At 31.7% G+C, this 24,113-nt stretch overlaps 5 protein-coding genes across 8 annotated transcripts; 2 read left to right on the forward strand and 3 right to left on the reverse strand.

Moving 5' to 3' along the window:
- Positions 1–4,964: 4,964 nt before the first annotated feature.
- Positions 4,965–8,453, reverse strand: LOC122403276 (ras-related C3 botulinum toxin substrate 1-like). The gene is made up of 3 exons (XM_043406708.1): positions 7,725–8,453; positions 6,898–7,109; positions 4,965–6,805 (listed from the first exon to the last, which is right to left on the reverse strand). Exons 1-3 carry the CDS (start codon positions 8,029–8,031, stop codon positions 6,506–6,508), a joined length of 819 nt encoding a protein of 272 aa, XP_043262643.1. The 5' UTR covers positions 8,032–8,453; the 3' UTR covers positions 4,965–6,505.
- A 792-nt stretch (positions 8,454–9,245) lies between these two features.
- On the forward strand, positions 9,246–14,070 carry LOC122403277 (protein unc-45 homolog B). 2 transcript variants are annotated; one of them, XM_043406710.1, is made up of 5 exons: positions 9,246–9,920; positions 10,536–10,983; positions 11,381–11,710; positions 11,788–12,228; positions 12,323–14,070. In XM_043406710.1, exons 2-5 carry the CDS (start codon positions 10,564–10,566, stop codon positions 13,949–13,951), a joined length of 2,820 nt encoding a protein of 939 aa, XP_043262645.1. In that variant the 5' UTR covers positions 9,246–9,920; positions 10,536–10,563; the 3' UTR covers positions 13,952–14,070. The 2 variants fall into 2 exon arrangements, with proteins under 2 accessions (XP_043262645.1, XP_043262644.1); XM_043406709.1 differs by having other exon boundaries at positions 9,246–9,892.
- Positions 14,071–14,282: 212 nt separating this feature from the next.
- On the reverse strand, positions 14,283–16,549 carry LOC122403278 (cell division cycle 7-related protein kinase-like). The gene is made up of 8 exons (XM_043406712.1): positions 16,248–16,549; positions 15,954–16,167; positions 15,745–15,838; positions 15,513–15,655; positions 15,322–15,436; positions 14,904–15,234; positions 14,672–14,793; positions 14,283–14,553 (listed from the first exon to the last, which is right to left on the reverse strand). Exons 1-8 carry the CDS (start codon positions 16,285–16,287, stop codon positions 14,431–14,433), a joined length of 1,182 nt encoding a protein of 393 aa, XP_043262647.1. The 5' UTR covers positions 16,288–16,549; the 3' UTR covers positions 14,283–14,430.
- Positions 16,550–18,520: 1,971 nt separating this feature from the next.
- On the forward strand, positions 18,521–21,686 carry LOC122403275 (CCAAT/enhancer-binding protein zeta). The gene is made up of 4 exons (XM_043406707.1): positions 18,521–19,695; positions 19,764–20,379; positions 20,696–21,109; positions 21,187–21,686. The coding sequence occupies exons 1-4, from the start codon at positions 18,583–18,585 to the stop codon at positions 21,684–21,686; spliced, it is 2,643 nt and encodes an 880-aa protein (XP_043262642.1). The 5' UTR covers positions 18,521–18,582.
- A 238-nt stretch (positions 21,687–21,924) lies between these two features.
- LOC122403266 (chromobox protein homolog 1-like) lies at positions 21,925–23,834 on the reverse strand. 3 transcript variants are annotated; one of them, XM_043406690.1, is made up of 4 exons: positions 23,726–23,834; positions 23,276–23,387; positions 22,959–23,193; positions 21,925–22,847 (listed from the first exon to the last, which is right to left on the reverse strand). In XM_043406690.1, the coding sequence occupies exons 2-4, from the start codon at positions 23,369–23,371 to the stop codon at positions 22,621–22,623; spliced, it is 558 nt and encodes a 185-aa protein (XP_043262625.1). In that variant the 5' UTR covers positions 23,372–23,387; positions 23,726–23,834; the 3' UTR covers positions 21,925–22,620. The 3 variants fall into 3 exon arrangements, with proteins under 3 accessions (XP_043262625.1, XP_043262626.1, XP_043262627.1); XM_043406691.1 differs by having other exon boundaries at positions 23,276–23,374; positions 23,726–23,800; XM_043406692.1 differs by lacking the exon at positions 23,726–23,834 and adding an exon at positions 23,476–23,494 and having other exon boundaries at positions 23,276–23,374.
- Positions 23,835–24,113: the final 279 nt, after the last annotated feature.

A 24,113-nucleotide genomic window follows, 5' to 3' on the forward strand; every position in this document is an offset into this window, starting at 1 on the left:
TTTAGAATAATGTGCAAAATGTGATTGCGATTTTCGCTAAGACAAATTGAAAACTCGTTTCTAACAAGGAAAAGTTGGAATGGTACCAGGTTTTGGGTTAGGTTTTACTTTGAGATATTATTAAAGTTATTACAGGTACTTATTTTCAGAAATAGAACTATGTTCACCACTAATCAGCGTGGCGTGAGTGATGAGGTCTTTGCCTGCAAGTTCCGAACTTCTTCTGCTCTGCTGGTTCGAACTCTGCTTGAACTTTTTTTTTTTATTTTTTCAATCATACTTTAAGCGTACACTAAATATGACATTATATTTTTGTCTGACCTTCGAATATTTTTTTTTAAAGTTAAATTTAACCGATTACATTTAACATATGTTATTTTCAATGTACGAAGTACTTACATGAATCTGGATGGTACTTTTCACAAAAACAGTCAAAACATAAAAATTTCAAGCACCACGTATGTTCGCGCCCGAATTCTTGTTGGTCGGATTGGAGTGAATGCGATGTCGTCGTGTTGGAGAGTTTTCAAATGGTTTATTTTTAACAATAACAAAGTGGACTGTATGATATGTTTTCAAGCGCGTTGAACTGTGGGAGGAACTGTTTCCCCCGCGCTTACTTTAACAAAATGCGTTCAACTCAACTAAAACTGCTGTACTGTTACAGACTTGTTAGTTAGACTTAGTCGGTTAACGACTGAACCGAGAATTGAAACTGGTTTGTCGGTTGACGACTGAAACTAGAATGCAATTGTGTCCGGAGTCCGTTTCCTCCTCAGCTTAGATCCCCTCCAAGAGGTACACTTGGGGGTGTTTTGCAAATTCCTCTGTGGAATCGTGAGTCGATTGATTGGCCATCGGCGTGGGAGAGGAGGACCCATTTTCCTGCCCCAGTTTGGCAGCAAACTCCTCCTTCACCTCGGTGGTGGAGGAAAGTCCCGGGCCACGCTGGCGAGGGTGGCCGAGGTTTCCTCCCCAAGTCGACGGCCGCGTTAATTTATCGAGGAAGAAACGGAACTCCGGATTATCCACGCAACAAGGGGTTGCGTCTGGTCTACGTCTGTTTTTATGGCTATATTGTTCCGCGTGTCGGCGATGGCCGTTGTCGTCGGTGCCTACATTTGGCCTCGACGACCGTACCACCCGCGGAACAATATAGCCCTTCGCTGGTCAACTCGAGTGTCGCGTTTCTTTCGTTTTCCAAAAATGCTATTCTTTTACATTGACATTTGCCAGATGCGAGAGACTCGAAGACGTTTGCAACGTAGTACCGATCCCGCATCTGGCAACATAAAGGACCGGAAACAACTCGAGTTGGCCAGCGGAATGAGCGAGCTTTCGTTTACCGAACAACGTACATTTACTGAAAGTTTTGTTTTCACAGAAATTACAAAATTTTGTATTTAACTCTGATGGAAAGGCCGCTTCATTTACATTGATAAAATGTGAACGATTTTCGGATAGTCGTACCTTGTAGCTCGTACTTTTTACCTTATACTTCAGTTAAAAAGGGATATAGCTGGGAAAAACAGTTTTATGACATTACCTGCTAACTTATGTTACTGTTCTACAATGAAACGCTATGTTTTGTACCTTTAAAAATATTCGACTATGTGCTTTTAAAATTTAAGATACAACCCATACTTTGTATTAAACTGGCAAACGGGATCACTTTTCCTTTGTTTCTAGTTAGTTCTATTTAGTTCGTCATAACCAATTGATACGGTTATTTCAAAACAATCGAGGAAAATCATTATTAATTAATTTCTGCAATTATTAATTCTACTGTTTTGTTTATGTTATAAAAGTAAGAACTCTTCTTATTGAAAAATACCACAGCGTGCACAATACTGGTAAAGAGTGGAATCTCATTTTAATTTATTAATTTTCAATCTTAAAGTATTTTGATTTTCAAAAATCGTATTAATAATATACATATGTGTGCTCATACATGGGAATAAAAAAAAATGTCTTTTTTTTCAGTAATTAAAATATGATCAGGAAGACTTAAAACGTGTATTTCCGTAAAATAAATTTTACAAAATTTTTTTTTCATTATGGGTACTTTGCTTATGTGCGCCTACATAGGTCGGAAAGTAAAAATGCCTGGGCAGTCGAGAATCTCGGCTCGAGAATCCAAATCGTATGCCGTTGACGGGAGGTCGGATTTCAGTTGTTTAGAGCGAGAAGGCAAATGTGAGCCTTTCTCTCTCGACTCCCACGAGGCGATCCGAAATTACTTCGGGCAGCTTCGGAGAATCGAGAAAGAGGGCATGCGTCAGTTTGCCTTTGTCGACTTTCCGAAACTCCACGAGCTCACGTACGCGTATCTGGCATGTGTGCGTGTGCACCCGGCGGTGCTTTTCTGGCATCTCTGTTCCTAACTGTATGTAGGTACATTATTGTAAACCGTGTGGTCAGATCTGGCATAATTGAGTGCATTGACGATGACATTACTAACGACGAACTTCCTTAGCGTTTAATGGAGTGGTGGGGAAAGCCGACATATCTTACCGCACGAGCCACATGTTACGCCAGGTCAGCACTTCATGCAACTTCGGGAAATGGATAAAGAACGTGAACGGAAGTTTTCCACCTTGCTCTTGAACAGCTGAAATTTGTCCTCGCGTCAATGGCATACAATTTCGAATCTCGATTGCCCAGGCATTTTTACGTTTCGAGCTATTATAGGCACATACGTATAAGCAAAGTCCATAATGAATGAAAAATTTTCACGTAAATACACGTTTTAAGACCCCCTGATCATGTTTGAAATAAAACAATACTATGGAAATAAATCATTTGAATATAGTTTATCAAGTAAGACTTTAGAAATTATTTTCAAACGATTTATTTTCTAATTGTTCTATTATTTCAAATAATAATTCTTTAATTTTATAACAAAGAATGTTTATTTAATATTTAATTCAATTTGTATTTGTATATTTTTTGTCTATATGCATGAAATTTCAAGCGAACATTTCTGGCCATAAATTATATTTTTGGTAATGAATTTTTGCATTTCTGAAATAAATTGTTTGAAAATAGTTTATCAAATAAGACTATGAAAACTATTTTTAAACGATTTATTTGCCAAGTATCCATCTAAATGTCTTCTCATTTATACAAAAAATATTTTATATACAATTTAAATGGTATTAAAAGTCATAGATATATTGCAAAACAATCTTTTTCCCCAAGGCAATATTTGTCGGAATTTTCAAAGTTATCAATGTTTTTTTTTTACAATATAATTGTATACCTTTTTTGTTTCATTGCGTTATTGAGTTAAAAATACGTTTAGATATACACGACATGATTTTTGACTTCGAAAATTAAAATGAAACGAAAAATATTTGTTTTTTAAGATCGCAAACTTTTTAGAGATGAACACGATCTGCGGTAACTTGTAAATGTAAATAAAAATGTTTACTACTTTTAATTACAATTTTTTATGAAAATAAACATGTCTCGAACGCGATTACTCTCGTTTACGTATTCTTGGCTTCATCTTATTTTTGTAAGTAAAATAAACATGTGCTACCCTTGAAAAGTTTAATGTTGAACTAATTATTACACAAAACACATGCTTAGACATGAGTTTAAATTTCAAATTTGTCCCTTTTATACGTCACAATTAATAACAATAGTGACGAGAATACTGTAAAGTATCAAAAGTATAGGAAAGTTTTCCATGAATAATTTATTATTGGCATACAAATTTCTATACTCCATACAATTCAAAATAATCAACACAAATTTGATATGGTTACAAAGCAGAGTGATATGGAAAAATGTTTACAAAAATATTGTTTACTTTATTACATAACATAAGCACCTGTTAATACCATTTATTACAAGATTGAAACACCTTTTCAGTCTAAAATATTTTACCTACTTATGCATAACATGTATACTGCGCTTCATTTAAATACCATATCTGTATAATATCTATGGTGTATATGACCTTACAATGAATATTATTAAGAGTTTATTGCAAAATTGTATTAGTGTACCAGAAATAATAATATTGTTCGGATAATATTAATAAGTAACATTAAGTTCAAATTTTTGTTCTTTTAAAATATATTACAATACAAAAATGGGTTTTGTATGATATTACAATAAAATCATATTTTGGAAGCATTTGATAATAAATTTTGGTAGAACCAAAATAAATCATACACAAATATTATTTTTAAGACATAGTAACCACAAGTTATTTCATGCACTTCAATGTGACTGACATCTGTTACAATTTACTCTTTTGTAAATGCACAAAAATTGTCTATTGTAATATAGACATCATATATATTTCTCAATATAAAAAAAAAATTATATAAAGGATAATATGATCATTATATTTAAATATAGACATTCATTGTGCGCATTGATTACTTTTCTTTTGTTTAAAGCGTATATTAAATTTATTACGTTAATATCAAAGGTCCAGGAACATTGGTTCTAGTAGTAATATCATGAAAAGATATGTAATCTAATCCATTAAAACAACCAATCTCGTGTACTTTAAACTCATACAGAGTTTGTCGAACTATAATTACAGTTTAAAACGTACATCTAGTGTGATATGCATTTACAAAATATATAAATTATTTTTGTCTAAAATATAATATAATATAATATAATTGAAAATTCAATTTTTATATTTAATTACATTACATTATTTTAAAACGTATGGATTTGAGCAAAAAATTTGTTCAACCTTTAACACATCAATGTGTTTAAAACTAAAAAAGGTAAAAACTGCGTTACAAAAAACATTGCAGAGTGTTTTTAAAATATTTCATCAAACTTTGGAAATATGTTGCATAAATTTTAAGGATAAAAAAGTAAATATCAAAAGACATGCTAAACAAATTGATAAAGTAAAATCATTTCCTAATTTATAGGGATTTTATATTCAATTTAAAATAATTTAAAAATGCTTTAAAGAAAAGGTCAGAGTAAAATACAATATCTTGAGATGTCAATATTTCTTATCATTTTTTTAAATATGCAACTGAATTTCGACAGTTTTACGAAAATTTATAAAACAATTTGTTCTATGTATTGGGTTGAACTAATTGTAAAAATTACTTTGAAATATTCATAATTATGTAAACAGATAAAATAACGTAACGCGCTACACAACAATTATTGCTTTTAACTCAAAGTTCCTAGTCTTTATTCTTTCTCTCTTTATCATTATTCTAGTTCCACTGTGGAAAAAGAAATAAAAGAAACATGATATTAAAAGGATCTAGATAACATTGTATTTACTAGATATCAATTCATTGAAAGCTTAATTTAGATAATATAGGATATAATTTCACCTTTCAAAATTGTGTCACATGGGAGCAGATTTAAGACTTATTAACAGTCTTGTATCTTTTTACGTTTTATGTACAAAAATGAAAAGTGTTTGAAAAATTTTAAGTTTTATAATCACAGCGCTTACTAATATTTTCAACAGTAATTTCTTCTAATACTCCATAAAAATCCATTGTTTTCATAATCATATTTCATTTCCAAACAGTGTATGAAAGTAGTACTTGCAAATAATTAGATTATTCATACAAATATTATGCGTATTACATAAATGTGTGTTATTAAATAACTGATTTGATTTATGTGCGTAGTAACAATGCAATGATATAATTTTAATGTAATGTATATGTAACCCCCTTTGCACTCTTGTTTTTTAATTAAAAATAAACATTTACATTTTATTTTCAGATAGTAGATCATACTTTTCAGCATATTTAATATTCAGTAATTAATAAATAACATATTTTGATTGTTATAAACAATTACAAATGAGCATGCAAAGGGTTAACATTTTGAAAACTTTTATCTATTAACCAAAATTTATATCTTATGTAAATCTCGCAACGCGGAAAAATACAGGATTAAATATTGTTTATGTGATGTAATATTAATAATAATGCGATAATGATGCATGTTTAAGTTTTAGAATTAATGATCTTATAGATAAAGGAAAAATCACAACCGGCAAGCAGCCAATTACATACTAGTAACAAAAATATGTTTAATGTTATAATAAATTATGCCACATCTGGCTTCAGGTTTTATTAACGGCATACGTTCTAGCTATCAGAACATTCTGATACAATCCCCTAAGTTTGTAGAAAAAGTAGAGAGATTATAATCTACATCTTCTATAAAGTATGCATTATACAATTTGTTAATGAACAAAATGTATGCGTAAGATACTACTCAATTAAAAAATCGTGAAAAATCATTTATTTTCAGATATTGATGCTAAGTTCACTGAAAGTCTAAATTTATTGTATTATTTTTTAAATATTGAAAGAGGTATTTGTTAATGTAATAGATAAAATAATCAGAAGATCACAAATATTTGTTATCCATTAATAAAATCGAACTTTTGAACTAATTGAAATATTAATAAGTTTTAAAAAATTCCGATAACAAAGTAGCCGTACTTGATCACAGGACATTCTAGAGAGTCTAATAATTATATTTATGCACCACTTGAAGGCCTTTCCCAACAACATAACCATCTGCGCCATAATGGTAAAGCTTTCCTGCGTTTATATAATAAACTAGCACCGCCTCGTCTTGTGTTAAGAGCACTAACTATTGCTTGGTCAAATGCCTCTTTAAGGTCATGTTGAGTTAATGCTGATGTCTCTACGTAACTTACAGCACCTACTCTTTGAGCCAATTGATGACCTTGGGTAGTTGTAATCGGCGTTTGGCCATATCTTGCTAATTGTAATGTACGATGTACATCTGGCCTTAAATCACTCTTTGTGCCTACCTGAAATCATTATTATTGCTTCAACCTAAGTTATGACATTTCATTTTCTTGAAATTTTCTAATAACTACTACAAAGTAAACAATTTCATTACCAAAATAATGGGTGCATTTGGGCAATATTTTCGTATTTCATTTATCCAACGAGATGCTACATTATGATAAGAAGAAGGGCATACAACATTGAAGCAGACTAGGAACACATCTGTTTCTGGATAACATAATGATCGCAAAGGATCAAAGTCGTCTTGTCCTGCTGTATCACACAGCTGAATATTTACTGGCTGACCATCGACATTAACAACCACTGTAATAAATTGAAATTATATTATACAAAGTATATTTTTACAGCTTAATTTAAAATTTAAATAGGTTTACTATGTTTTGTTACTTGATAACATTTATTTATCATATCTTGTAAATTTAATAGGATTATCATACTTTCTAAGTTCTCTTTTGCAACATAAATACTTTAGATAAGATTATATAGATAACAGGAAAAAGTATGAGATTATTCATAATAAATCATTTTATACATGTAATAAATATTCACAACAAATGGAATGTGAGTATAAAGTTGATAATAAATATCATTACAAATAATTTTCAATTTTAATTAAACAGATTAAATGGAAGAATACTACCAAAATACTATATTTTATTGTAATCATAAATAACTAATTTTATAATTTTCATAATAAAATACCCAAATAAAATTAGTAATCAAAATTAACAAGATATTGAAGTAAATTTTAATTGTATTTACATTAATTCGTATTTTATTGCAAGAGAATACACAACAATTACTCCTAATTCCATTAATAAAGCACTATCAAATAAAATTCACCATTGTTATTACCTGAAATTAAATTTATTACTATTCGAAATTGGACTTATCACTAGTATTAAATATTACACCAACCATTATAATTATCGAAAGCAGTGGGCACGTATTCTCCGGAGAAATCATTCGTCGAATAAGATACAACGAGGCTGGTCTTTCCAACAGCACCATCACCTACTAGAACGACTTTGATTCTTCTATCGAGCGGAATACCATTGTGTTCCGTACCACTACCGTTTGAATTTTGATTCTGTGCTGTGCATGTCGTTCGTTTCGCTTGCATTTGCATTGTTTGTCTATTCTTCAAAAGGGGCTTAGTCCAATTTGTATGGGATGACGGCGGCATTATTTTGCTGTTTATTTTATCACAGCCACGAGCTTTCATACATACACCACTGATAAAATATCGTACATATAACCTCTACCTGTTCGACGAGAAACGATGCAATCAGTTGCATCTATCGCGACACATTCTTCCTCAAAATCGTCATTTCTCTTTTCTCCTGCTGACACTTGTGGCTTGCACGACCAACGGATTAAGTTTCGGACACGACGTCTTCAATACGCCCTGTCAGGTAAGTACTGTGTATGTCGCTCGAAAACAATGGAACGTACATCGACTAGAAAAGTTGAAAAAAGAAAAAAAAAGAAACTGATTCACCTGCCGCGGCGCGGAGCCACCTGTTATTGGGCTTTTCTTACGGCGGTCACAACCGGTGGCACAGGTACCACGCGGTGGTATATTAAATTGGTTTCTACCTTGATCCTTTGTCTTTGTTTTGAGCAAACACTTTGTGGTTTGATACATTACAATGTTTACGATTAATCATAATATAATTGATGTTGTTCAATTTAAATTCTTTGTTGACTGACGCAATTAATCATTCTTTTATACAGTCTCTAACCGATGACACAGATGATTTGAATGACTCTGTCTAAAGTAGTATGGCCAATGTGGTCAGATACTCAGATTTGGCATAATTGAATGTATCGTCGATGACACTAGTAACGACGAACTTTCTTAGCGTCTAATGTCTAAATTGCGTACTTCGCGCAATTTCGAGAAATCGAGAAAGAAGGCGAATGTGAGCCTTTCCTTCTTGCTTTAGTATCACGTGAAATCCTACCTGGCTACAATTACATTTATCACATACGATTTCGTGTCTTGACTGCTCGAACATTTCTACTTTCCGAAGCTCTGTCTCGCCCTTTTTCTAGATAACCCTACCTTTCTTACTTTTCCTACTCTACATGCAGGGTGCTCGGCATCTATATGTTACAAATTTAAGGGGTAATTCTAGAGGTCAAAATAAGGCGAACATCAAAAATAATAATTTGTTAATTGAGGCTTTTGCGAACAGCTGCGTGCATGCAATAGGTTGAGACAAGTCGGTCCTAGTGGTTCTCACTCAGCATGAGAAACTCTGCTTACTGACGTATCGACAGCCTTACAGTTTTGTAAGTGAGAATCACTAGGCCCGACTTGCCGTGACCTATCGTGCGCACACATTTGTTCGCAGATTGTCGTTCTACAGGCGGATCTTTAAATGTTAATAACTTTTAAACGAAGCCTCAATTAACAAACTACTATTCTCAATTAAATTTTTAACATATAGATGCCGAATACCTTGTATATCTCGTATTTCGTCCCGCAGGCAGAATTAGAATCAAATTTTGGCAGTTACACGAGCACATCAAGTTTAGTCTACGAATAATGTGTTGTATTGTACACCGTTAATTCTTAACTTAATATTTTGACTTTTAATAAAGTATTATTAAGAAGAATACAACATCTACATAGGTCGGAAAGTAAAAGTGCTCGAGCAGTACTACTCGAAATCTCGATACTCGAATATTCGAGCTCGTTCACGCTCGCTTTCTTTTTTGATTTCTTGAAGTACTTTTCTCACTACGTACTTTGTACGCGCTAAAAGAAGTTCGTCGTTACTAGTGCCACCGTCGTCGTCGATGCACTCAATTATATCAAATCTGGCTACACTGTGTGTAGCCAAGATGATATTATTAGTGCGTACAAAATCTATTTTAATCCTACACATATAATTTCGTTCGAACTGTAGGGGGTAAACGCAGTTTAAAATAAACTTGAAATAATCTAGTAACGTCTGGATAATTCTGTGTTCTTTTTAACGCGATGCAAAAGCGGCGCAAGCTTCAGTATTGCACTATAGACTTTCAAAGTGTTACCGGTAGTTGAATTTTTGACGAGTGTATCTCTGATTGAAAAAGTTTGTATGATATAATATCTATTTCCTAGTATGTGTCACATTAATATTATTCATAATCTCTTAACGTCCTTATAATGTATTAACCAGTTCTGTTCGTTTAAGTTTTAACCCTTAGAGAACTATCCGAGAAAGACGTTCGCGACCGGACAACATTTCACATATAATACCGCATATTTTCTAAACTGTTCAAAGTAAAATATTGCAATGAAATTAACGAAAAACATTATTTAGTTAATAGTCTGTTTTTCTATAATAGATTATTCATGTATGCTAAGTAAGTAGAAGGAAAATTGCAAATTTTCAAAGTTTTAATTCAAGAATTTAAAGAAGGCTGAAATGTTTATCATTAATTAGTAATTAATTTACATTTGATGAGAGGTTTACAGAAACTATGAATTTTTAAGATTAGGCATCTAAGACTATTTCTTTTAAATTTTATACAACTATGATGAATATTACAAACATAAGCATCTAATAAAATAAGCATTCTTATAAGGGAGTATGCAGCCATGATACATTTTCCATTCTTATGCAAAAATACTCATTTTCTAAGAGTTAAATTAAAATTTATTTATTTAATATTATACTTAATACAGTATATGAACTCTATTCAATAAGAATTTTTCTTTGGATTTTGTTAAAGGAAGTTTTAAGTTAAAACATTTTCCATTATGACAAAAGCAACTACAACTGCACATGAATGGAAGGAAAAGGGTAACCAGGAATTTAATAAAGGGAATTGGACGGAAGCTTTAAATTGTTATACAAATGCATTGAAGCTTATGAATGAAAACAACTCTGAAAAAGCTATATATTACAAGAATCGTGCAGCTACATACTTAAAACAGAAAGAATATGAACCAGCTATTAAAGATTGCAACGAAGCTCTTGAAATATGCTCAAACGATCCTAAAGCATTATTTCGCAGATGCCAAGCATTGGAAGCATTAGAAAGATTTGAAGAAGCATATCGCGATGCAAGATATATTATTTCAATAGATCCTGGCAACAAGGCAATTCAGCCCATTGCTGCACGGTTACACGAAATTGTACAGGAAAGATACAAACAAAATTCTCGTGTTGGTGCCAAGGTTTGTACTATAGCATTAATTATATAACATGATAGGCTAATTAGTGAAATATACATTAATACAATTACTATTACCATGCATTACATATATATGACCTCACTGACTTTTGTAAGAAACCAATGTCACATGTGTAATAACAATGATTGAATTATAAACCAATCTCACATTTCGTGCGATTATTAAACATATATAATTGGCTTATCTAATACATTTTATTTATGCATAATTAAAAGTATACATTATATTAAATAAAATTACTACAACCATAATGTGGTTTCCATTGCAATGGTAGAAGCAAATGTATTAAATAAAAAGATGTATTGCAAGTTGCCTTGAAATTTATTATATTTAATATGGTAATAATTATAATTCAATGTGCGATGATATTTTTGCGAAGGTATCACAAATGATGGACATAGTTTTTGAAATGGAAAAAGATACTGAAAAGCGTAAAACAGCAATAAATAATTTGCTTGTTCTTGTTCGAGAAAGAGCAGGAGCAGAAGCAATGCTTAACGAAGGAATTATTCCTAAATTAATAAAAATTTTTAAACTTGAAAAAAATGAAGAAATAATAATAGTTGCAATTAGAATTATTGCTGAATTATGTAGAAATAATATTAATCGGACTGAAATTATTCTGAAAGATATTGGTTTGCCATGGTGTTTAGAAATGATTAACAGTAAACTCACAGAGAGAGTTAATGCTGCACAATATTGTTTACAGGTTTGTAAATTTAACTAATATGAGAAGTCAATAACATTATATTAAAATATGTATTTAAATTTGATATTATGTTACAGACCATACTTAATACTTATAGTGGAATGGATAATAAACCAGATACAAAACCAAATAAAGAATTATGTGACAAACATAACAAAGAAATCGATAGCATTTTATCTTGTTTATTGTACAGTGTAACGAGTAGGACAATTTCTGGAATAGCTAGAGATGCAATTATAGAACTTATTATGCGTAATATTCATTACACTGCTTTAAGTTGGGCGGAACGGTTGGTTGAACTTCGTGGCTTACAACGTTTAATGGAGGTAGCAAGCGAACTTGAAGAATATAAATATGAATCTTCAATGGATATTACACCGTCTACTAGAACTGTAACCAGTGTGTGTTTGGCAAGAATTTATGAAAACATGTATTACGATGCGGCAAAAGAAAAGTTCGGAAATGCTATTGATGAATACATTAAAGATAGATTACTTACACCGGATATAGAATCTAAGGTAACCAAAATACATCTTTTATAATATTTTGTGAAAAGTTTATTATGAGAAACATAAGTTTCTAATGTATTTATTTATGCTATGTTCCAAACAGGTTCGTGTTGTAGTTGCAATAACAACTTTATTGCTTGGTCCATTGGATGTTGGAAACACAATAATTGCTAAAGAAGGTATTTTGGAAATGATACTTGTTATGGCTGGCACAGATGATGTATTACAACAAAAGGTTGCTTGCGAATGTATTGTTGCTGCTGCATCCAAAAAAGACAAAGCTACTGCGATTATAAATCAAGGCGTAAATATATTGAAAAAATTATATCAATCTAAAGACGACTCTATCAGAGTACGTGCTCTGGTAGGATTGTGTAAATTAGGCAGTTCGGGCGGTTCAGATGCAACGATAAGGCCATTTGCTGATGGAGCAACAAAAAAACTGGCTGAAGCGTGTAGAAGATTTTTAATTAATCCTAAAAAACAAAAAGATATGAGAAAATGGGCAGTAGAAGGATTATCGTATCTCACGTTTGATGCCGAAGTTAAAGAAAAGTTAATTGAAGATGGTCAAGCAGTTCAAGCAATGATAGAACTTGCTAAAACTGGAGATCAGTCTGTAATCTACGGTGTTGTTACAACATTAGTAAATTTGTGTAATGCTTACGATAAACAAGAAATGATACCAGAGATGATAGAATTAGCTAAATTTGCTAAGCATCATATACCCGTAGAACATGAACTTGATGATCCAGATTTTGTGAGCAAGAGAGTAATATCTTTAGCTAAAGCTGGTGTTACAAGCGCATTGGTTAGTCTCTCTAAAACTGAAAGCCAAAACAGCAGAGAATTGATAGCACGTGTTTTCAATGCAATTTGTAGTCAACAAGAAGTAAGGGGAATTGTTGTTCAACAAGGTGGAGCAAAGGCTCTTTTACCATTGGCCTTAGATGGAACAGATAAAGGAAAGAAACAAGCATCGCAAGCACTTGCACGTTTAGGAATTACAATAAATCCAGAAGTTGCATTCCCTGGAGAAAGGATAATGGAAGTGATTCGACCATTTATAAATCTTCTAAATCCAGAATGTTCTGCGCTTGAAAACTTTGAAGCTTTAATGGCTTTATGTAATTTAGCTGGTATCAATGATAATATTAGAAAACGAATTTTAAAAGAAGGAGGTTTTCAAAAAGTCGAGGCTTATATGTTTGAAGACCATGATATGTTAAGACGTGCATCCACTGAAGTAGTAAATAATTTAATAATGTGCGAAGATACTGTAAAATATTACGAAGACGAAAATGATAGAGTTAAATATCTAGTAATTCTTTGTCAAGATGAGGATATAGATACATGCATGGCGGCTGCAGGAGCTTTAGCAATGTTGACTTCCGTTAGCAACAAATCTTGTATGAAAATATTTGATACAAAGGATTGGTTGGAATCATTGCGATTTTTACTTGCTAATCCAAATTCCGACTTACAACATAGAGGAGTCGTAGTTGTTTTAAATATGATCAAAAGCACAAAAGATGTCGCGGCTAGACTAATTGAAACCGATGTAATGGAAATTTTAATGGCTTTAACAAAGAGTGATACATTAGAAAATACAAAGATAAAGGAAATAGCAGCTAATGCATTAGAAGCAGCAGCAAAATGGAAACTTATTAAGAAGAATGCAAATGAAGAACAAACGTCGCAGAGTACGAATAATTTGGAAAATATCGAATAAATATGCAACACATACTTAACTTAATTATGAAAATCATAAATATAGTATGAAATATATTACGATGATTATACTTCTCTTAAAGTGCCTCAGATGTGTTCAATCTCATCTTTTATAGTAAATAGTACGACTATTAAAAAAGTTAATAAAAAAACAAATATTTAGTATTTTTTTTAAAAGTAGTTAACTCACAAAAGTATTGCATTTATTAACAATTTGATATTGTATACTATTGTTGCCAAATATAATAAAGTTACTTATTTACTGTTTAAAACCTTAAATTATTTATTTTATATAAACAATCATGTATTATATATTTGTATAAGTACCCGTGTGTATGTACCAATTGCATAATATACAATATTTTTCAATTTAATGAAATTAACATTGTAATATTAAATTTGTATACGTTTCGATATATATATATTTTTAATATCAATCTGACAAAAGTTATGAACAATTAAAATTACTAGAAAAATATGTTATGATTTAAAAAATGGATGATCTAAAGCTTGATCTGCAGTAAGACGTGTTTTGTAGTCTAGATCCAATAAGCTTAGTAAAAGATGATAAGCTTCTTTTGGAAATTGAACATCCAACGATGCCTTAAAATATGTAATAAATATTCTTCAATACACAATTATAATTACTATTACATAAAACGTTTTTAAATAATATTTAAATTTGTAATCATAATTATAAACAAATGATAAATTAAAATACCTTTTCATACATGCTATGATCTCTACAATTATTTAATAAACCCTTATTTCTTTTTTGTAACTTCTGACATAAAGATACAATGTCAACTCCTGGTATATCCTCATGAAAAATAATTTGTTTTCCTAATTTCGCAAAGAAAATGTTTGAAACATGAAAAATAAACAATATGAAAATGGTAAAAATAAAATATTTTTCAATATGAATCAAAATGAAAAAGAAACAATTTTAATACCTAATTTGTGTGCACAGTGTTGCATTTTATTTGATCCAAATATTGTAGTTATTTCTGCTAAAGCAGTGCAATCATCTGGAGAATGAAAAAATGGTTGAGTGCCACTAAGGATGCACAACATCATTACTCCAGCTGCCCAAATATCAATTGCTGGTGTTTGCAAAGGATGTTTTAATAAAACTTCAGGTGCACGAAATCCTGGTGTGCCAGCTCTTGGGGCTGTCTGTTCTGGTCTTGATGTACATAATGAACATACTTTTGGTTTTCCAAAACAGAAACATTTTTCTCCTGTAACTTTTTTTCTTGAACTAAGAGAAAGATTTAAACTATTCTGAAAAAACATGTAAATAAAAATAGTAATAAGACTCTCTGTAAAAATACTAACATTGTTTATTGTTTTAAGTAATAGATACTTCACTTCATCTGATCTTTTTCGCTTAAGCGACTGGGTTTCAAAATTAATTGACTTAAGTTTATTAGAATTATTTTTGACTACATATTCTTGTGCTAATCCAAAATCCACTAACAAGTATCTATAATACATAAGAAATCAATGTTTTAATTTAACATTAAAATAGATTTATATGAAAATAATTTATATGTGTTCACCTTTTATGGCATCGATCATATAAAAAATTACTAGGTTTAACATCCCTGTGTATAATATTAAATTGATGAACTCTACGCAATGCAGTCAACAATGCTATCATGTAATCCTTTGTTTCTTGAATGGTCATATTTTGTACATAGTCCTGTTTAAAAATCATTGATAACAAACGATAATGTCACAGTTTTCAATTAAAATTATATAAAATTAATTGAAATGTAGATGAAAGTGTACCGAAAATTTGTCGTGTCTCATATATGGCATTACAAATACCACTGTTTCAAAACTTCGTAAACACAATTCTAATCCAACCACATAGTCTTTTCCCCTGCAAAAAAATGTTGTTGACCATATTATTTAGTGCAAGTATAAATAGTTCTTATTCATACACTTTTATATACATCTTTTGTTAAATTGTAATCATGGTTTAATGTATCCATTACCCTATCTGTTGCATACACTGCAATTCATGTTCAATCTTTTCAGGATGACGAGTAGGAACTAAATGTTTTAACGCGAATTTCTTTGACCCATCGGAAGATTTTAATGTAGCTAAAAATACAGAACTAAAAGTTCCTTCCCCGACCTTTCCATGCACATGAAATAAATCCTTTAGTAATGGAATTCTGTTTTTAAGGGCGACAACATTATCTTTTTCTGAAAGTACCATGTATTAATTTATCTACATTAGAATTTAAACACTTTTCGTAAACAAAATTAAACAACAAATTGTTAACCATTTACGTTATCCTCTCCAATTTGAGTTTTTTCTTCCATAATTCCAATAAATAATACAAGGCACTAAATTGTATTATCACGATGCTTCCCAATTAGTTAATTTAACAAACTAGAAATTTTATTATTTAACATTAAAATTGAATAACTGTCACGTGCATGATAACCTGTCAACCGTCAGACGTTGGCGCCATTCTAAAGACTTAAAGCGTACATGATTCATAACGTTAAGATACGAAAAATATTTTCATAGATCGAAAAATATATAAGTATACAATGAAAAAAAATACAAATGTATTACGTTATGTCATAATACAATATCTAATCAACATTTTTTTTATTATAGACTTATTAATTGATTGAATAATACTAGACAGACTTAGCTAATTTTGTTACAACAATACTCGAATACTATACAAATCAAACTTATAAAATTCGAATAGCAATTATTAGATAACTATTCATTGTTTAGTTAAATATGTTACGAGCGGCGAACAAGATCCTGGATTTGGTCGGGGGTAGTGGTTAGACTCCGTTAGACCGATGGTATAGGTATGGTTAGGAAAAGTAGAGATGGTCCGAATGAACCGGCGTATGACTAACACCAGGAGCCGCAGGTGTTGATTACATGAACAAACCATGGTATGGTTATGGCTAACCCTAGAAACCACAGAGTGATACCGGTGAGCACGTGTGTTATTCTGTAGGACAACCTATCCTCTTTGACTTGCCACTCTTCCCAGTGTGACGGCTTGGTACCTCGTTGCTTCGACCGCTTGCCTCATATCTGGCGGTCTCCCCGCCTTCTGAAGCTCCCTGAATCGGTGGTAATCTTGCCGATTCCTCTAAGCTAGGAGCTTCAGAGGTGGAAGAAGCACCAGGGTACCCAAGGTACCCTCTAATCACCCTGACAGCCAACCGACGGTTGATGCGGCGCAGCATTTCCGTGTTGTGCCGGTTGATCATCAGGTTCACCTTAAAATTCACCCGTAAAGGATGATTGACAACACCACCTACACATAGAGGCGGCGGACCCCAACGTTAGGTTTCCCGATATTCGGGAGAAGGCGGCCTAGAGCCGGGACACAGACCGAGCTGTGGCCACGGGACCATCATCGGCCACTGGACTTACCAACGACCGCCAACCAAGTGGCCAACCCTCGGCAAACGTCCCACACCCCAGCCCATCCATGTACTCATTTACACAAACATTCATACCAGTGTTTGATCCGCGGGATCCGCGGATCCGACCTCCGGGATGCCATGTGAGGATGCGGCCACCAGCCCTTTCAAACTGATGACCCCATCCCCGCATCATATCCCAGCGGCTTCCCCTATCCGTCACCTGGGGACGCACCACGTAGGGGTTCACCTCCCCTGCCGCTTGGATAACCAAATGGGTGCGTGGACAACTAAACGACTCTTAGCTGAGATTTATCCTACCCACACATTTCCGGCCGCCGCAATCTTACTGGTGACCGTTAAGGAGCACCTCACCTCACAGAGACCTGGGGTCCGCCTTGGCCTCCTCCTCAGGCCTGGGGATTTCCAGGAAACTCCCACTAATTGCACCCTTCGTCGTGAATTTGATATTCGACCAAGTCTAGGACATTGCCTCGGTTAGGACTCTAGTAGATCCTTCTAAAGCATCGAGGACCACTGCCGCCGTTTTTGCCTTTGAAAAGTACCACGAAGACATGAGAAGTAAAAGCGAAAGAGGGAAGAGGTTAAAGAAAGAGGATGTAGAAAGGGAAAGCTGGTAAGAAAAATGTATAAGGAAAATATTGGTGTTATAGGGTCTAGAGGTATAGTCCTTCGCATCCGTATAAAGCTAACCTGGAATTTTTAGCTCAATGATTAAAATAACTATCGTTCCTAGTAATCATTTACATCTTACTAATTACATGAAATAATGTATAGAGAAATGGTTGAAGAACTTAGCTTGATTCGAATAATATTTGAAATAATTATAAAGGATTATAAAACTTTAGAATTTATAAAAATTAAGAAATTAATGGAAAAGGTAGAGGAGAATGTTGTAAATAAAAAGCATGGGAAATAGGTACTATAATTTAAATTTTTTATTAATATAAACGTAAGGAGTGTTTTACACTCTTATTCAATAGTCAAAATATTATCATGGGGTCCCTCTATTTACGCACACTAATGCACAGCCATGTATACGTGAGTTGCCCTCTGGTGACAGATACAGAATACAGGAGTTGTCCACATACCGATGTTATTAAAATTAACCACGTGGTGAGAATTTCTGCATTCTGTACTACAAATGTATAATTTTTGTAATATTTATGAATAAATATTCAAGTTATTAACAAAATGAAAAAGAGACTGATAGATGAAGCCACCACTGGTGGTAATCCAAAATGGTATACAGAATTTCCTAAAGGAGAAGAGCCATGTAAACATTCTAAGTCTGAAACAGAAATATCAAACTTGAAAGCTGAAGCTAAAAGATATTTAGATGCAGAAACTGCTGTGTTTCAATTAAAGGAATCAAAGTCCCGTGATTCAGAAACAGTATGGTTAAAAACAGCATTAACACAAGGTACAACCTCGGATAAAGTAGCAGCTGCCATTGTATTAGTACAAGACAATCCAAAATATAATTTAGCTAGAATTACAATGCTTGTAAATCAAGTACGAATAGCAAAACACAATCAATGCAATATGATAATAAAATCTTTGAAGGATTTGTTTTTATGTGATTTACTTCATCCTACATTTAAGCAACTTAAATTTGAAGAACAAAATTTAAATGAAATTGATAAAGCAAATCCTGATGACACAATGGTCCAAATAGATGCATCAAGAAAAAAGTTAATGGCCCATTGGTACTTTGAGGACCAGTTACGTGAACAATATGAACGTTTTGTTATGTCTCTAGCTGCTATTGCATCAGATACAGTGGATTCAAATCGTGAAACAGCATTGTCGGTTATGACAAACCTGTTAATAGGAAATTCTGAACAAGAACATAAACTATTGGAATTAATTGTAAATAAAATAGGAGATCCAAGCAGTAAAGTAGGATCTAAAGTTATATTTTGTTTAAATAAAGTGTTACATGAGCATCCAAACATGAAAATTGTTGTATTGCGAGAAGTTGAAAAATTATTATTTAGAAAAAATGTTGCACAACGTGCTCAGTATTATGCAATCTGTTTATTAACTCAATTTCTTTTGAGCAAAGATGATGAAGGAATTGCTTCTAATCTTATTGAAGTTTACTTTGCATTTTTTAAAGCTTGTTTAAAGAAAGGAGAACCAGATAGTAGAATGATGGCAGCAATTTTAACTGGTGTGAATAGAGCATATCCATTTGCAAAATTGAATTCAAGCATATTGTACAATCATATAGATTCTGTATACAAAGTTGTACATGTTGGATCTTTTAATGTTTCACTAAATGCCCTGAACTTATTATATCAAGTAAGTACCTATACATTGTAGTATGTTTGTTACATTTATTAAGTTTCATTTTTATGTTATTGATATAGATCGCAGGAAAAGATGAAATACAGTCAGACAGATTTTATTCTACTTTTTATCGAAAGTTATTAGACCCACAAATTGGAACAGCAAATAAACAGGCACTATTTCTTAATTTATTATTCAGAGTTCTTCAAAAAGATAATAAAATACAACGTTTATATGCATTTATTAGAAGAATCTTACAAATTACATTATATCTTCCTGCAAATATGGCATGTGGAATTTTATATGTAGTATCAAAAATTTTACATACACATAAAGAATTAAAAAGCTTATTATTAAAACCTCAAGATTGTATTGAAATTGGAAATGAAGATTCTGAAACTGAACACAATTCTATAAATTTAAAAAGTAATGATGTATGTGGAAAATCTAATACATATTCAGAAGATACTATTGTATTAACAAATGTTACAACTGGAGATGTAAATATAGAAGACAAACCTGAAATAAAAGTAGAAAATGACGTAAAAATTGAGTTGTGTAAACAAAAAGAATATGATCCTTTTTATCGTAATCCCCTCTATGCTGGAATAACTAAGGGATTAAATAATGAATTGATCACACTGTTTAAACATTATCATCCAAGTGTTGTATTATTTGCAAATACTATACTTGAAGGTACTATATTTAATTATATTATTTTTACTAGGGATGGGACATTCGAAACCTTGAAACTCGAAATTCTCGAAATTATACCTTGCATCCATTTCCATAACTTTCTGAAAAGAATTTATTACAGAATTTGTTAGTTCATGACAAAATAAATACTACCTTAAATAAAAAAATTAAGCATTTTGGGTTTCGAGAATTTGAAAACCTCACAAAGTTTCATAAAGATAAAAATCAGGTTTCGACCCATGTCTAATTTTTACAAAAATTAATATTAAGTGTTTTTTTTTTCTAAGCATATCAAATGTGTGATTTCCATGTGTAGGAAAACCAATTAATTATACTGGAGATCCATTAGAAGATCTGTCTTTGATGCGTTTTCTCGATCGTTATGTTTTTAAAAATCCAAAAAAGTTAGAAAATAAAAAAATACAAAAAAAGAATGATCCCCTGGCTCGACGCGCAGGATATGAACCTATAGGTATCAGATGTATTCCAGTGGATAGTGTTTCATATCTTAATGAAAAGGAAGAACGTATTCCGGTTGACGAATTGTTCTTATATCGGTATTTAAACAAGAAGAAAGAAATTAAAAATGGATCTAAAGTGATAGATGACGATATAGAAAGTGTTAATAGCGAAGAATTTGACGACATGTTGGATAGATTAACAGATGGCAAAGATTTTGAAGATCTAGACATTGCAGCTGACATCCAAACTAAGAAAACAAAGAAAAAGGGTACATTAACACAATTTTAACTTTTTTTTTTAAAGTAAAAATTGTTTTTAACATACGTGTGATTATATTTTTTATAGATGTTGAGGATGAAGATGATTTAGAAGTTGGCAGTATCAAAAGCGCGGCAAGCGATAATTCTGATAATATAAATGATTTAGATGAAAATGATGACGCAGATGAAGAATTACAAAATTTGAGCGATATGGAACTGGACGAGGACGACTATTTAAGTGACATAGATTTTAACGAAGACTCGGATGACAACGAAGATATGTTTGATAATACTAACAATAGAACAAAGAAAAGAGATCAAGGAAAGCATAAATCGAATAAAAAATCAAAAGGAATTGATAGTAACACATTTGTATTAGCAGAAAAATTTGCAGAAATGCTTGAAGAACATAGTAAACAAAAAAATAAACATGGTGGTACAGATATGTATAATACTGCAGATGGTGCAAGTTCAAAGCAAATAGATTGGGAAATAAAACGACATCATAAACTTAGGGGATCATCAAATAACAATAAACGAAGAGGTCCTAAAACTTCTAAAAATGTTAAAAAGATGAAACACTAATTATGAAATATATATGTAGATATATAAGCAGTTGAGATATTTTTATAAATTATAAACGAAATGTCATTTTACTTGTAATCTTGTACAAAAAAATAAATCGTACATTTAATTATTACTTATATACTAGAATATGTTTTTATTATAGTATAATTACGCAAAGAAAATGAAATGAATGCATAAATTTATTATCATAGAATAATGCATGAAAAAAAAAAAAAAAGAACCTTGGTTACTGTTGATCTTAACAGCCCTTATTTAGCAAGTAAATATTCATTTATTTAAAAAATGTGGGAACACAGTTTATCGTAATGTAACTGTCTACTTTCCTTGTCATAATACCAATTTTATCTTACGTAAAAGCAAATATGCTCAGTTACACATATGTACTACAAGAAGATTCAAAACTTTAAAATTACTGATAGATCATTTTCACTCATTTTTCTGTACGTACTGTACATTGTCGTGTTTTTTTAAAATGAAGTAATTAAGTTCGCAATTTCTTTGGCAACTGAAACATTTCAAAATACAAAATATTTAAATGAAAATAAAAGCTCGATATACTTGAATTTTATACTAAAAACATATTGGGAACCTTATCAGTATTTAGTTACTAAGTTTTATTGTTTGTTTTCTAAATTAAAGAACAGTAATTCATTATACCAGTTGCGAAAGAAGTTGTTAGTGCATGCTATTATGAAAGTAGATTATAAGTGTAATTATTTCTTACTAATAATGACATAGGTATGCAAGAGACTTAGCTATTTGTTCAAGTATAGTCTGCCACTGTTTGTAAAAAAGAACAAAAACATTTATCTCCATATTACTGTTAATGTGCAACAAATAAATTTGTAAAATCTCATTTTGTACACGCAATTTTTTTTTATATGCGGCAAATTCTAAAGCGTGCTGTGTATGTGTATCGGTAGGCTGAACGCTACTCTGGATCAGCTTTTGTTGAACTTTCTTCATCATGAGTAGGGCTATGCCATGTTAATCGCTCTTCATAGAACTTTATCACGATCTGTGGACACTTTTCATTAGCAATTCGAGCAGGGACTAAATCTGCGTCATCCGTTCCCTTCCATTTCATCAAAAACATAAGTTCCCCGCTTGAATCCGTTGCACCAATAATTCTTTCAGGCTCTAAATTTCTGTCAAAGCCTGAATAAAACCAAAATAATTAGTTAAAAATAAACGAACTAATAATTACAAGGTAGTATGTTTATCATACATATTGTACGATAAAAGTAAAAAGTCGTGATAGAACGTTACCTTCAGGTTTTTTTTCTTCGGCTGCTTTCTTTTTAGCTTGTGTCGGTGTAGGGGTACTTGTACTCTTTCGCTTTTTCTGGTCTTTATCTTCATGCCGCTTTCCAGCTACTGTAGCTTCTTTCTTTTTACGTTGTTCTTCAAATTGTGCAATTAAATCAGGACAATCCAAGTTTTCTTCTGGTTCCCATGTATTTTCATCATTAGAATACCCTTTCCATTTCAAAAAGTATTCCACCTAAATGTGAAATTGTAATAAATATAGTAAAAATGAAAAGATTTATGGTTCAAACAATAACAGTGAATTTAAATTTAAGTACCTTGCCTTTAACCACTCTTCGATCTAAAACTTTTTCGACACTGAATTCTTCCTCTCCTTCGGCATCTGCGGGAGTTGATTCTTTGCCTTTGCTCATTTTCTTTTAAATAATACTAAAAATATAAGTATAACAAAAAATTGATTATTGATTACAATGACTAATTATGTTCAAATAATAAATTCTCATAAGAAAAGGCTTACGTATAAATATTATTACGACACGGTATAACGATACATACAATAATTCTATGCGAATGAAATTATGAAAATGTAACGACAAACGAAACGAACACGATGCAAAATGGCGGTACGCCAGCCGGGTATTATCCAGATATTATTCGTTGAATTTACAATCAAATTCGATAAGAAATGATATCAATTTATACTGCTTTCTATTACGATTTCTTTTGCCTATGGTTGACTATAAACAATTAATAATTATAATACTTACTTCAAAGATATCTCGAAAATGTTCTGTGTATTCACATTCCACAATGAACGGTGGCGGTTTTCCAAATGCTTTAGCGTCTTGTTACCGTTATCGCGTTGCCGCGAAAAATACCAGGTTGACCAATACAAAAACATAAAACTTCTAATACTGACATTTCCGTATAGAACACTAATATTATTTTATGTGCAAAAGACTTTATAATAATTGTAAGAATTTAAAAAAAAGATAATAAATATTTGTCATATTAATGGTTCTATTCTAGAAGCTAAATTTGTTCTTCTTGCGATATGTGAGCAACCATTTTAAAGTGTATACCTTAAACTTTTTGTAAAAATACTTCGTACATACATTTAAGAATTGCTTATAGATTAATATATAAAATGTTAAG

This window comes from Colletes gigas, unplaced genomic scaffold (assembly GCF_013123115.1).
Source record: "Colletes gigas isolate AHSC1104 unplaced genomic scaffold, ASM1312311v1 Colletes_gigas_Sc00048, whole genome shotgun sequence".
NCBI lineage: Eukaryota > Metazoa > Arthropoda > Insecta > Hymenoptera > Colletidae > Colletes > Colletes gigas.

What these genes read in the sequence shown, in the direction of transcription:
- LOC122403276 (XM_043406708.1), bottom strand. Translation starts at nt 8,031, where the DNA reads ATGAAAGCTCGTGGCTGTGATAAAATAAACAGCAAAATAATGCCGCCG. An exon ending in TGCTTTCGATAATTATAATG is followed by an intron (nt 7,110 to 7,724) that starts GTTGGTGTAATA and finishes AATTTATTACAG; the next exon opens with TGGTTGTTAATGTCGATGGT. An exon ending in CAAATGCACCCATTATTTTG is followed by an intron (nt 6,806 to 6,897) that starts GTAATGAAATTG and finishes TAATGATTTCAG; the next exon opens with GTAGGCACAAAGAGTGATTT.
- LOC122403277 (XM_043406710.1), top strand. Translation starts at nt 10,564, where the DNA reads ATGACAAAAGCAACTACAACTGCACATGAATGGAAGGAAAAGGGTAAC. An exon ending in ATTCTCGTGTTGGTGCCAAG is followed by an intron (nt 10,984 to 11,380) that starts GTTTGTACTATA and finishes ATTTTTGCGAAG; the next exon opens with GTATCACAAATGATGGACAT. An exon ending in CTGCACAATATTGTTTACAG is followed by an intron (nt 11,711 to 11,787) that starts GTTTGTAAATTT and finishes ATTATGTTACAG; the next exon opens with ACCATACTTAATACTTATAG.
- LOC122403278 (XM_043406712.1), bottom strand. Translation starts at nt 16,287, where the DNA reads ATGGAAGAAAAAACTCAAATTGGAGAGGATAACGTAAATG. An exon ending in TGGAGAGGATAACGTAAATG is followed by an intron (nt 16,168 to 16,247) that starts GTTAACAATTTG and finishes TGGTACTTTCAG; the next exon opens with AAAAAGATAATGTTGTCGCC. An exon ending in TGAGACACGACAAATTTTCG is followed by an intron (nt 15,656 to 15,744) that starts GTACACTTTCAT and finishes ATTTTTAAACAG; the next exon opens with GACTATGTACAAAATATGAC.
- LOC122403275 (XM_043406707.1), top strand. Translation starts at nt 18,583, where the DNA reads ATGAAAAAGAGACTGATAGATGAAGCCACCACTGGTGGTAATCCAAAA. An exon ending in TGCAAATACTATACTTGAAG is followed by an intron (nt 20,380 to 20,695) that starts GTACTATATTTA and finishes TTCCATGTGTAG; the next exon opens with GAAAACCAATTAATTATACT. An exon ending in TAAGAAAACAAAGAAAAAGG is followed by an intron (nt 21,110 to 21,186) that starts GTACATTAACAC and finishes TATTTTTTATAG; the next exon opens with ATGTTGAGGATGAAGATGAT.
- LOC122403266 (XM_043406690.1), bottom strand. Translation starts at nt 23,371, where the DNA reads ATGAGCAAAGGCAAAGAATCAACTCCCGCAGATGCCGAAGGAGAGGAA. An exon ending in GAAGAGTGGTTAAAGGCAAG is followed by an intron (nt 23,194 to 23,275) that starts GTACTTAAATTT and finishes TTTCACATTTAG; the next exon opens with GTGGAATACTTTTTGAAATG. An exon ending in CGAAGAAAAAAAACCTGAAG is followed by an intron (nt 22,848 to 22,958) that starts GTAACGTTCTAT and finishes GGTTTTATTCAG; the next exon opens with GCTTTGACAGAAATTTAGAG.